At 37.5% G+C, this 13,825-nt stretch overlaps 1 protein-coding gene across 1 annotated transcript in view; it reads left to right on the top strand.

Annotated features, from left to right (window-relative positions):
* LOC100018556 (phospholipid scramblase 1) overlaps nt 1-13,825 on the top strand; it is a 64,680-nt gene that overhangs the window by 15,276 nt on the left and 35,579 nt on the right. Inside the window, exons 2-4 of the mRNA XM_007502073.2 lie at nt 10,368-10,451; nt 11,072-11,099; nt 12,748-12,789. Coding sequence (XP_007502135.1) covers nt 11,087-11,099; nt 12,748-12,789 — 55 coding nt within the window. The 5' untranslated portion in view covers nt 10,368-10,451; nt 11,072-11,086. The remainder of the gene's footprint in view (nt 1-10,367; nt 10,452-11,071; nt 11,100-12,747; nt 12,790-13,825) is intronic.

The following is a 13,825-nucleotide window of genomic DNA, read 5'->3' on the forward strand; positions in this document are numbered from 1 at the left end:
TCCCTTTCTAACCCCTCCCTTTTTGTGCTCCCTCCCCCCACCTTAATTTTCCTTTCTTTCTTGCCCTAATGGATAAGATAGAATTCAGGATCCCACTGGATCTAGATGTTCTTCCCTCTCAGATTTAATTTCACTGAGAGTAAGGTTTAAGTAATTCCACTTCACGCTCTCTTCCTCTCCTCATATGAGAGTTCTTCCCCTCCCCTTCCCATGTGTATCTTTATATGGGAAAGATTATTCTATTAATTCCCCCCCCTATTTCTTGAAGTAAGTCTTAATGTTATCGACGGTTCCCCCCTCCCTTTTCCTTTCTTTGCCTCCACTTTCCCCAAATCTTCTTAATGCCCCAATCTTTCCCTATTCATGTTTCTTCTAACTACTCTTTTGATGCTACAATTCATGAGAGTTACACAAAACATTTTCCCCACATATTAGTATATATAATTTGATGTAAATGTAGTCCTTATAGAAGAGAGTTTGACTTAAAGAATAAGATAAGATTTATCTCCTTTTCCCTTTCTTTCATATTTACCTTTTCATTTTTCTCTTGCTTTCTGTGCTTGGATATCGAACTTTCCACAGAGCTCTGGTCTTTTATTAGCAAATGCTTGGAAATCTTCTATTTTGTTGAATGCCCATACTTTCCCCTGGAAGTATATAGTCAGTTTTGCTGGGTAGTTGATTCTTGGTTGGAGACCCAGCTCTCTTGCCTTTCTAAATACCATGTTATATGCTTTGTGGTCTCTTAGTGTGTTAGCCACTAAGTCGTGTGTGATCCTTATGGGAGCCCCCTTATATCTGAAGCTCCTCTTCTTGGCTTCTTGTAGGATTTTCTCCTTTTCTTGGAAGCTCTTGAATTTGGCAATTGCATTCTTAGGGGTTGTCTTTTGGGGATTTAGTATAGAAGGTGTTCTATGAACCCTTTCTATTTCTATTTTGCCCCCTTGCTCCAGAACATGGGGGCAATTTTCTTTTATAATCTCGTGTAGAATAATGTCGAGTTTATTGTTTATCTCTGGTTTTTCTGGGAGACCGATAATTCAGAGGTTTTCTCTTCTTCCTCTGTTTTCCAGATCGGTGACCTTCTCAGTGAGGTATTTTATGTTTTCTTCTAATTCATTAATTTTTTGGGTTTGCTTTATTGATTCTTGCTGTTTTATGATCTCACTTTCTTCGAGTTGCTTGATTCTGGTCTTTAGGGACTGGTTTTCTTTTCAGCTTTGTCTGCCCTTCTATTGGATGCTTCGAGCTCTTTTTCCAATTGAGCAGTCTTATCTGTCAGACTGCTGATCTCTTTCTCACATTTTTCTTTCCAGGTTTCCATCTTTTGGGTAAGCTCCAGTTTGAGATCTTCCAGAGCTTGTTGATAGTTTCCTTTTTGGGAGGCATGTTCTGATTTTTTTTGGATTTCCTCTTCATTCTCTTCTTTTCCTTGGGTACTTCCACCATAAAAGTTTTCAATAGTCACCTTTTTCCCTTTTTTTCCTGGAGGCTTGATTTTGGGCCATGTGAGCCATCCGTTTGGTGGTTTTATTCCCCTTTCCTTTTTGGTCTGGGGTCTGGGTGATGTGGGCGGGTTTTCTGTGAATTTAGGTTGCCTCAGACTAGTTCTTCCCAGTCTCTGAGGTTTCTTAGAGTGCTGGGGCCCTGATCACAGCCACACTGCCCAGGTGTTCAGCTCCGCCCAGATAATCAGCGCGTGGTCCACCCCTGGTGTTTAGCTCCGCGGAGATGTTCAGTGCAGCCGCCCCAAATACAGCTCCACTGACCCCTGCGCTCAGGGCCGGGTTCTCCAGTGAAACCGCTCTGAGACATTTTTTCCTGGCAGTCCCCAGATCCCAAGGACCCTGGAGTGCCCTCCACCCCCAGACAGAGACGTTCCCCACTCACTCACTGTCCTGGTGAGTGCTCAGGTAGCTCACTCTGGTTTGGTGGGGGAGGTTGGGTGGGGGAAGGGCGGCTCAGTTCACTTTTCTGTGCAAGCTTTGCCTCCTTCTTATTATAGTGTGGAAATGTTCAAGCCCCACGTACCTTCACCTTGGTGGGATACTGGGGAGTCCTGTTCCGCCAAAGGTGATTTTTATGCTCCTGTGATGTAGTCTGTTTTGTTCGGTGCCGGGGAGAGGAAGTGTGTGGCATCTAGATTGTAGCCATGATTACCCGGAAGTCCGGAAATTTGTATTTTCCTATGGCTTTAGGTGACCCATGTGTTTTGGTTGTTTAACCCCCGCTGGGGTCATGACCCACAGGTTGAGAAACTCTAGAAGAATCAATCCCAGAAAACTCATACCAAGGACCTCAATCTCTTTGGTCTCATTTTTTATAGCCATTTTCTCCACATCCCTTCCTGTCTCTCTGAGCTGATCTATCACATCTCAGGAACCAATCAAAGCCTCTCTGACCCCGACCTGTAACCCTTAGTTCTGGGTCATGTTCTTAGGACTCTTAACCTGTAACCTCTGTTGGAGCATTCCAGGCACACTAATGGGATGGATTGGATGAGAAAAAAGTTCACAACCCTAGGAGGAAGGGGTTCCCTTTACACAATACATATATATGTATTACACACACACACACATATAATGCATTTGTTTAATACATTAAAGTTCACAGGTATCTCCCTTTCTCCCCACACTAGAGAGGGCACTATTTGACAAAAAGTTATATGTATATTTAGAACTATGTCTTGCTTGTTTCTATGTATCAGTTCTTTTTCTGAAGGTAGTCATATACAAGTTAGTCTTCAAACAATAGTTCTGTTGTTAGATATGATGTTTTCTTGATCCTGCTCATTTTGCTCTTCATAATTTCATCTGTGTCTATCCATGTTTTTACTCTATATCAGCTTTTGCTTCAGTTCATAAGACATCTATAAAATACTTTACAAATTTTCCAACGTCATATACAGGTAATTATCAGCCCAATTCACTGTGAATCCTGAAAAATATGTGAAGAAAAAGACCTACATATATGTAAACATATTCTTTGCTTTCATCACTTAGGGCCTTCACACTTGCTAAGGAAAAGTATTAAATCCTGTCTTCCCTAGACACCTACTTCTCTGGGATCTACCAAGTCCTTTTTTTTAACATTTTTTTTATTTGGTCAATTTCAAATATTAATCCTTGGTTACAAAAATCATTTTCTTTTCCTCCCATCCCTCCCTCGACCCCTCCCATAACCAACATGCAATTCCACTGGGTATTACATGTGTCCTTGATCAGAACCCATTTCCATCTTGTTGATGTTTGCATTAGGATGTTCATTTAGAGTCTACATCCCCAAACATATACCCCTCGACCCATGTAATCAAGCAGTTGTTTTTCTTCTGTGTTTCTACTCCCACAGTTCTTTCTCTGGATGTGGATAGTGTTCTTTCTCATAGATCCCTCCAAGTTGTTCAGGATCACTACATTGCCACTAATGGAGAAGTTCATTAGGTTTGATTGTACCACAGTGTATCAGTCTCTGTGTACATTGTTCTCCTGGTTCTGCTCCTTTTGCTCTGCATCACTTCCTAGAGGTTGTTCCAGTCCCCATGGAATTCCTCCACTTCATTATTCCTTTGAGCACAGTAATATTCTATCACCAACAGATACCACAATTTGTTCAGCCATTCCCCAATTGAAGTGCATCCTCTTGTTTTCCAATTTTTTGCCACCACAAAGAGTTCAGCTATGAATATTCTTGTACATCTATTTTTCCTTATTATCTCTTTGGGGTACAAGCCCAGCTGTTCTATGGCTGGGTCAAAAGGCAGACAGTCTTTTATAGCTCTTTGGGCATAGTTGCAAATTGCCCTCCAGAATGGTTGGATAAATTCAGTACTCTATCAGCAATGAATTAATGTCCCAAATTTGCCACATGCCCTCCAGCATTCATTACTTTCCTTTGCTGCCATGTTAGCCAATCTGCTAGGTGTGAGGTGATACCTCAGTTGTTATTATTATTTGCATCTCTCTGATTATAAGAGATCTAGAACACTTTTCCATGTGCTTATTAATGATTTTGATTTCCTTGACTGAAAATTGCCTATTCTTGTCCCTTGCCTATTTATTAATTGGAGAATGGCTTGATTTTTTGTACAATTGATTTAACTCTGTAAATTTGAGTAATTAGATCTTTGTCAGAGGTTTTTGTTATGAAGATTGTTTCTCAGTTTGTTATTTGCCTTCTAATTTTGGTTGCATTGCTTTTGTTTTTACAAAAACTATTTAATTTGATGCAGTCAAAATTATTTATTTTATATTTTGTGACTCTATAAGTTTTGCTCGGTTTTAAAATCTTTCCCTTCCCAAAGGTCTGACATGTATACTATTCTCTGTTCACATAATTTACTTAGGGTTTCCTTCTTTATGTTCACGGCATTCACCCATTCTGAGTTTATCTTGGTGTAGGGTGTAAGGTGTTGATCCAAGCCTAATCTTTCCCACACTGTACTCCAATTTTCCCAGCAGTTTTTATCAAATTACCAAATCCTTCTAATTTATCTTCTCTTCAAATTCTCTCCTTTTCAAAGTGTATGTAATTTGATAACCTAGTCTATTGGTAATAGAAAACTAGTGATAGTCTTCTGTTGCTTCTAGGTAACATATGTAGGTTTATTATTGGTCTTCTGGAGATGGTCTACAAATATGTGTTTCCTCCCAAGGAATTACTATAATAGTTTGAATTTCAGTCCAGTTATGAGATTGTTCTGTACCATTATAGATAGGTAGAAAGCCATAGGATTGCTATGCTAGAAAGTACCTTAGGGATCAGTTAATTCAACTCTACCATTTTGTGGGTGAGGTAACTCAGATACAACTTGTATATAGTTATTAAGTGGCAGACTGAGGTCCTAACTGATTCTTTCCAAATCTAGTTTGTTTTCTACTACAACATATTAGAGCTATTTTGGAGCTGGTAGTTCTTGTAACACTATCATATCACCTTCATTGCTGAGGTATATTCATTGGACAAACTATATATTGTTTATTAATTAATTAGTCCCCCATGAATTAATCAAAGCAAACCATTTCTGAGAAATATTTGTGTTTTAGAATAGGAATTCTTTGACCTTGGGAATTTAGCAGAAGATCAATTTAATGAACTTTTACTGAACACTTACTCAAGTGTCTAGCACGGTGTTAGAATGTGGAAAGTATCAAAAATAGTATAAAATGTAGTTTATGCCATAAAGGACCTTCAAATTACATATTCTTTACCTCAGAAAAAAAGTACTTCATACCATACCTGGACAGTAATGCCCTCCATAAAATATCTGGCAAAATAAGCTATAGTTTCTTATCAGGGCAATGGCTGTAAATTTACAAGTAAAGGACAAGAACTCTCAACCATGAATACAGTCAATCCTTAATATGGTTTGGAATCCATGTATTTATATTTACCTGCTCTTGTTTTAGGCAATTAGTCATACTAGTGGCTTTTAAAGTAATCAACTTATTCCCTGCCAAATTGTCTCTCTTTATAGTTGAGTCCTTGCAACTACCTTCCATTTCCTTAGGGAATATCTCTTTTAAAAGAATTCTCTTGTTTGAAAATGAATTTGTCCTGTTCACAGAAATAAAATTAGACATTGTTTTCCCATTAAAGATCCTTGTTGCTAGTGGTAGTTCAATTCTGGCAGTGTGATTAAGGGAAATCCTCCCATGAGACATTATAGGTTACTTATCTACCAAGTGACTTGTAAAAATATCACCAATTAGAAGAATTATACATGGATTATTTCTAGATTATGGTAACCTATTAGCAGTGTTTAGTTAATATCTTGGGGCTTTCTAGCAATAGATTCTATAAAAAGCTCTCTGTTAGAAGAAGAAATATAGAAATGTTTGTATGCTGCCATTGATAGGCTAAATAGGCTCAATAAGTTACTATAGGGAAATCAGAATCCATAGACAGTAACTAAATGGGGACAGAGAAATGTCCTTTAGTGGATGAATTGAGTTTATCAATTTTTTTTCAATCTGTTAACTTTCACATGCAGATTAAAGATTAAATTTTCAAAAATTTGAATTCTGGTAAAAATATGACATTTTCCCCTATTTCATTAGTCCTGATAGGAACTCTGCTTCCCTACTCTCCATCATTTGTGAATTATTTGAAGGAAATGGAAAAGATGACCTGGAAAAGAGAAAATTCAGTTCTTAGAATGAGGGAAATACTCCCATCTTCATATATTTGTGAAATTGTCACATAGCAAAGAATGAGATTAATTCTATGTGGTCACAGAGGAAGAGAATTAGGGGAAATGGGTAACAGTTATAGGGAAGAAGATGTCAATAGTAGGAGTTGGCTCCAAAGGTAGCCAGCCAGTTTCTCTTTGGTAATGTTCAGTCACAGATTCAGTGATCACTTCTTGGGGATATCATTGGAGGAGGGGGGAGGAGGCAGAGTAGATAAAAGCTTTTTGTGCAAGTGTGGTTGGACTAGATGTCCTGAAATACTTTGGGTTGTAACATTCTATACTTGTTTGCTCTGTGGTTTTGTGCTTCTCTGAATTCTAGAGCTGTGGCTAGTTAGCTGAGTTGGTCAAATCATTGCCTTAGTAGATCTGGAATCCCCAAATCAGTTCAAATATAGCATAACTAACTTCTTTCAAAAACATGACTTATAACTTCACTCTAGCCAACCATCTCCAATGTGTATCATTGATTGCCAAGAAGGACAGGATGAAAGAACAATAATGCAGAGAAGCAAGACCACTACCACAGAAGGAGAACAATTCAAAGTGTATTTCCTGCTATGGAAATGTCCACTGCCCTCTTCCTCTATGAAGGATATTGCATTATTTCACAAGAATACAACACTTTCCTCTGCCCTCCTCTCAGGTTTTTTCAGGCAGGGATTCTTAATCTTTTTGTGTGTAGTGAACCAAATTCATTCAAACATGAAAATGTGCTATGTCTTCATTTGAGGATGGAACCCGGATAATCTTCTCTAATGTCCTTTTGGACTCTCACATTGTGATTCTATGACATCTATTTCCTCTTCCAATAAAATTAGTAAGAATTTACCTACAGAAAATATGTTAGAGAGAAATGGAAGAAGGCAAAACAACTTCAAAACTAGGTTAGTATCTGGAGGAGGAGTTACAGAAATAGACAAATATTTGAGTTCTAGTCATACATCCTAGCAGGGTGGTAGGAGACTCTTGCTTTGGCTACTGGGCCACTTGATTCCCCGATGATCACTGCATTCCATCTTGCTGTTGTAGTGGTAGGTGAACAATTTGAGAAATTAGTTCTCACATTTTGACTACTGCTGATTCAAATTTATCATGCAGTTACTATTGCACTTTCCATTGCTAGAGGGACTCCTCTTTTTATTATGAGATAAAATAATATATGCAGTCCTTGGGCTCAGAGGCAAATTCTGAAGTCCATCATACCATATACATGGAAGAAAACTAAATGCTAGATCTGAGTGATAGTCCACAAACAAATTCTTTTGGTGTTCCTCATACATGCCAGCTAGAGTTGCCTCTCCTGGGAAACAGAGAGAGAGAGAGAGCAAGTGACGTGCCTTATATAGACAGTTGTATGTCACTTTCCTGTGTCTAATCTATACCAATGATAGCTTAGCTTGACTTAGGACAGCCCAGGGGTCTGTCCGTTTTTTCTGCACATGTCTGTTGAAGGCCATTTCCTCAGATAATTAAATCTTTGAGTATGGTGCAGGCATCCTGACCTTGTTAAACTAAGTAAGGTGGAGAAATGTATAGTTCCCAAGACTTGATTCTGTTAAACCAATTATCTCCATTGTTACTAATCAGGAAATAGCTAAATCATATCTTCTAAAGTACAGCCTGAGTAGGGTGGAGTAGTTTTAAAATTCACAGTATTCATCTCATATGGCACTTTTAGATCCAATTTATTTTAAGGAATGGATCTAACACTTCTTGGTGCATCTTGTCCTTACTCTCCTAAGAACCTCCATGTTCTGATCTTTCCCCTTGCAGTATGGATACTAGAATATAAACCACAGGAAACAGGATTGCTTATGCATTAAGGAAAGTGTAGAATAATAAAAAATAGACAAGAAGTCTGGAAACTGAGCTCAAGGACCAACTCCTACTGATTATGTGACTGAAGAAAAAAACCCCTAATCTTTTTGAGCCTCACTTCTCTTGTCTATAAAACAGAAGTTGTTAGGGTTAGATTTTCTGTGCCATACACTGCCTTTATTAATCTATTAAAACCTATGGATTCCCTCTCAGAACAATGTTTATCATTGAGATTAATGGATTCCCAGAAATTTATCACTCGCCCATAAGTGGAGTGTGGACTCTAGGTAAAGAACTAGAGGATTCTTAAGAACACTTCCAGCTTTAGTAGACTGTGATTCTTATATCCTGCCTCAGTCAATGAGAATTTGTTAATGGTTAGTCATTGCCAATCACTGGGCTTAATGCCTAGGATACAAAGACAAAAATGAATGATTCCTCAAGGAGCTTATGACCTATCAGAGAAGATACTATGCGTATAGTAAAAAATTAGGAACTAGACCTGTGCTTTTATTTTCATAGATATCTTCCAGGTAAAGAAATTCACATTATGAACACAAAGTGATATCTACTTTGCAACTTGCAAAAAATGCCCCTCTAAAGTGCTCAAAAGTTAAATGACTTGTCCATAGTCCAGCAGCCAGAATGTGTCAGAGGTGTAATCCTGGCCTCAAGACTGCTCCCTAGCCAATATGCCAAACTCCCTATTAGCATATATACATAGAAGTACATACAGAATAAATATTAGGTGACCTGAGAATGAGGGCATTAGCAATTTGGCATCATATTGAAGATGATGCTACAACTGAGTCTTGAAGAAATAAGGAATATTCTGAATTGAGAAAGAGGAGAGAATACATTCTAGGCATGGGGAATGACCATTAATAGGAATAGAAATGGGAGGTGAAATAGCATGTGTAAACAGCTGAAAGGCCAGTTTGGTTAGATCAAAGGAGTCAAACTCAAGGCTTCAAACAGCCTACAAACCTCATGTGATACTGTACAAATCAGATTAAAATGTAATTGATGAATGTTTGAAAAATAAACATATATGCTATACAGCATAGATAATGGTGATCTGTGGTTTTCTAAGGCAAGATGCTATCCAAAAAGATCTGCTTCTGTTTGAGTTTGATGCCACTGACTACAACATGAAACTCCAGGGAGGGAGTAATGTATAATGAGCCTGGAAATGTAGTTTGGATTTAGGTTGAAATGTGCTGTGAATAAATTGGTCAAAAGATAGAAGCAGTAGTTTTCATGAGAAAAGATCAAAGGTATCTATAGTCATACAAAAAAATGCTCTACATCACTGGTGAATGGAGAAATGCAAATGAAAACAACTCTAAGGTACCACTTCACACCTTTCGTTTTGGCTAACATGATAGGAAAGGAAAATGATAAAGGATAGGATGTAGAAAAATTGGGACGTTAATGGACTCTGTTGATGGAGTTGTGAAAGCAACTTGGAACTATGCCCAACAGCTATGAAACTGTGCATACCCTTTAATTTAGAAATACCACTACTATGTCTATATCCTAAAGAGGTCAAGGAAAAAATGAAAGGAATTTTATGCCCCCCCCAAATACATATATAGTTGATCTTTTTGTGGTAGCCAAGAATTGGAAATTGAGGGGATACCAATAAATTATGACACGACTGAACAAATTGCAACATATTATTGTGACAGAATACTGTCATGCTGTAAGAAACGATGAGCAGGATGATTTCAGAAAAATTTGGAAAGAATTAGATGAACTGACGAAAGTTGAGTGAGCAAATCCAGGAAAACATTGTACACTGTAACAATAACAAAGAATGATGACCATCTGACTGACAACTATTATCAGCGAGTCAAGGGTCCAGGATGACTCCAAGAGATTCATTTTATTTCCTTCATGAATTTTCCTCTAGTCTAAGTAATCTGAGCATTCAGAACATGATGAATGTGAAAAGAGGTTTTGTATAATGATACATGAATAAACTATATCCTCTCACTTGCTGTCTTTGGGAGGGGGGAATGTTTGCGAAGGAGGGAGAGAACACAGATCACAAAATGTCAGAAAATGATTATTGAAAACTGTACTGGCATGGAATCCTGAAAAATAACTTTAAAAATTAAAAAAAAAACTTTTGTTTTTCCTTGTTCTTTTGTCTGTGCTTTCTTTTACAACATAGCTAATATGGTGAAATTTTACTTGACTTTTCAGGTATACTCATATCAAATTGCTTGCCTTTTCAAAGAGGGCAATGGGAAGGGATGAAAGGTCAGAATTTAGAAGTCAAATTTTTAAAAAATGAGTTCATTCTTCTTACTATCAGCTATCTGCCAATCTACCTGTGTTTTTTTGGCTCTAGGAATTTTCTTGAACTGTCTGGACCTTCACTACACCAGATATAGCCACATTTCCTCTGAGTATTTCAAAAGGAGACAGACTTTGGGTAAGTCACCGATACTCCCTGGGTCTCAGGTTGCACATCTGCAGAATGAAAGTCTCAGAGGACGTGCGTTTCAGCTCAAAATTTCTGATGCTTATCCTGGTGTCATGATCTTTACTTGCTCTCAGACTTCTTAACATTGAAAAAAAAGAATTCTTTACATAAGTTTAGAGACACATTTTAGCATCTGAAATATTTATAATTTTGTTAGTGCTGGCATTTCCACAGTTAATTTTGAGAAGTTGCCATTTTCAGAGAGGACTCTGGCCAAAACCTCATGAGTCTGAAGGCAACCTGATAATTAGACTCTAAATTTAGCTGTGCTAATTCTCAGCCAACAGACCAAGGGCTCATCGGCCATCCTTGAAACCCATTCAACTTGATATACCTATGAGAGCTTGCTAGCCCAGACACTGAGGCCCCAGACTTGCTTCCCTATAACAGTATTGCTCCAAGACTAGATTTGAGTGGACATCTATACAAATAAACCTTCCTATTATGGAATTTATTTTTGTCTACTTTCTAGAACAACGTCTACATCTAGAAACATGTTTGAATGGTATAGTAGTAAACAAATCATTTTTGGACTTTAAAGATTTTAACAGCAATATTTTATCTTTTAGAACCAGTTAACAGCCATGTACAATCAAGGTAAGCACTGATTGATCATGTTACTATTCATAAGGTTTTAAAATGAACATATTATTTGCTTATTTGGTTTCTAAGAATATTAGTCATAAATATGTAGCTTTTTATTATAGTCTATTATATATTTTACTTGAGAACCCCAAGTTCACTGAGGCTCATGAAAGGGGAAAGGAAAGAAAGGAAGTGTTTTTATAGTCTCTATTTTGTGCCAGACTCTGTGCTCAGTGCTTTACAAATATTATTTTATTTGACTTTCACAATAACCCTAGGAGGTAGTTGCTATTATCCCCACTAAATATTCAAGGGAATCGAGACAGATAGGTTAGGTGACTTATCTAGGGGCATATAATGAGTAAGCATCTGAGACTGGATTTGAATCCAGAGCTTTTTAACTCCCAAGCCCAGCAGTATTTGCTGCACCACAGCATTGCCATGGAAGTTGTGACTAGCCCAGAATATGCAAAATAGAGAAGAAACACAACTAACATCAGTTCAATCTAAGGCCAGATTAACAAACCATCTATTCTTGAGTCTTCTAAAATAAGTTGCATGAGGGGCAGATGGGTAGCCCAGTGGATTGAGAGTCAAATCCAGAGATGGGAGGTCCTGGGTTCAAATGTGACCTCAGATACTTCCCAGCTATGTGACCCTGGGCAAACTTAACCCCCATTGCCTAGCCCTTACCAATGTTCTGCCTTGGAACCAATACCTAGTATTGATTCTAAGACAGAAGGTAAGGGTTTAAATAAAATAAAATAAAATAAAATAAAATGAGTTGCATGACCTTGACCAAGTCCCTTTCTATATGAGCCTTACATCTAGCCAGGTTATGGATTCAACATAGTGACCTTTTAGTTTCCATCTAGCTCCCCTTTGCTTTTGTTATTTGTTTAGAGCCCATGAGCAGGGGTTTTGGAATCTGGAATTAGAAAAATATGTTGATAGCTTTTTCAATGTAATTGGTTTCCTTTGTAATCCGATGTGTTTTATGCATTATAGAACATTAATTTCAGGAAGAGTTCATGCCAAAACAAAAGTTAGGGAACCCTAAAGGAAAGATGCATCATGAAAACTCAAGAACATAATTTGTAGAACAGTCTAAACAGTATGTTGAGCAGCTACTCCAAAGTTCTCTCCCTCTGCATGTAGTTACGTCTGTGTACGTATAAAATGTGTAAAATATATATAGTATAAGCACAAATTATTTAAAGAGCCTTTTTTTGCAAGTGAAGAGTTCACTTGTAGATGGGCAATGTGACTGTGAATAGAGAGATCTGGAGTCAATAAAAGTCAGTGGTGAGAACTTTTCTGACATTTACTAGCCATGTATTGATGGACAAGTCATTTAGCATCTCAGCCTCAGACAACTCAGTAAAACTAGGTTATAAATGGGGACTGACTCAGACTTGAATCCACCATTTTCCACATATGTTGATTTTTACCTTGAGAGCTTACTCAGTGAAGACTTGAATATTTACCCTCAGGAAATTAGGAACCTCAAATATTATATATGGGAGACACCTATAGGTAAGCGATTTTGAGTCTGATTCACCAAAAATTTTAAAGTAAAGTTGTAAAAATGTTACATATCTAACTTTTCAGATATTTATCTTCAAGTCAAATAACAAATCAACCTCTTGGTATCTTATAGGTGGACAAGGGAAGCCTCAACATCCAATTGAAACGTATCAAGGTAACAGATCTCGCTCGTGTGTCAGTCTATAGACACTGAGTTTTCACTATCTAATTGTGGGACCCAGATAGAAGGATAGATCATTCTTTCTCCTTCAGATTATCATTTCCTTTTTATTTTTGTGTACACTTCCTAATAAAAGCTAAGCTCCCTAAGGGCAGAGATAGTTTTTCTTTTCTTTTTTCCATCTCTATTGCCTGTGACTTGCATGTAAGCAGGTACTAAATATATGTTTGTTAAATGGAACTGATATTGACAGGAGGAAGACAGAAAAATGTTTTTTTAAACTCTTACCTTCCACCAATACAATACTGTGTATCCATTCTAAGGAAGAAGAATGGTAAGACCAGGCAATAGGGGTTAAGGCACTTGCCCAGGGTCAGACAACTAGGAAGTGTCTGAGGGCAGATTTGAACCCAGGACCTCCCTTCTCTAGGCCTGGCTTTCAATCCACTGAACTACTCAGCTGACCACAGAAAAGTATTTTTTTTTCATGTCTTGCTACCTATTCTCCTGATCCCCCAGTAGAAAAAACTTTTATAACAAATATGTAATCAATAATCAAATCAGTCATTCAGAAAACATTTACTAAGTGCCTACTATGTATCAGGCACAGTGCTAAGTTCCTAGGATTCAAAAAGATACAGAAAAGAATCCCTACTCTCAAGGCATTTACAATCAAATGGAATCAATACATTGGCTATGTTTGTAAATAAATGCATGTCTCATTCTATAGCCAGATCCATCATCTCTCTGCCAAGAGATAGAAGATATATTTAATTTTCATTCTTTGGCTCATGATTTGTTCAGAGTTCTGAGGTTTTTCAGAGTTGTTTCTGCTCATATTATTTTTGTGATTGTGCTCAGTTGATACAAATCTTTCTATATTTCTCTGAATCTGCCATATTCCATATTTATGATGGAAAAACATTTTACTATATTTCTAGAACAGAATTTATTAAGCTATTCTGTAATTGGGTTGGTACTCCCTTATAGTACTTTGCCACAACAAAAAGTACTGCTATAAATGTTCTTC

This window comes from Monodelphis domestica, chromosome 8 (assembly GCF_027887165.1).
Source record: "Monodelphis domestica isolate mMonDom1 chromosome 8, mMonDom1.pri, whole genome shotgun sequence".
Lineage (NCBI taxonomy): Eukaryota > Metazoa > Chordata > Mammalia > Didelphimorphia > Didelphidae > Monodelphis > Monodelphis domestica.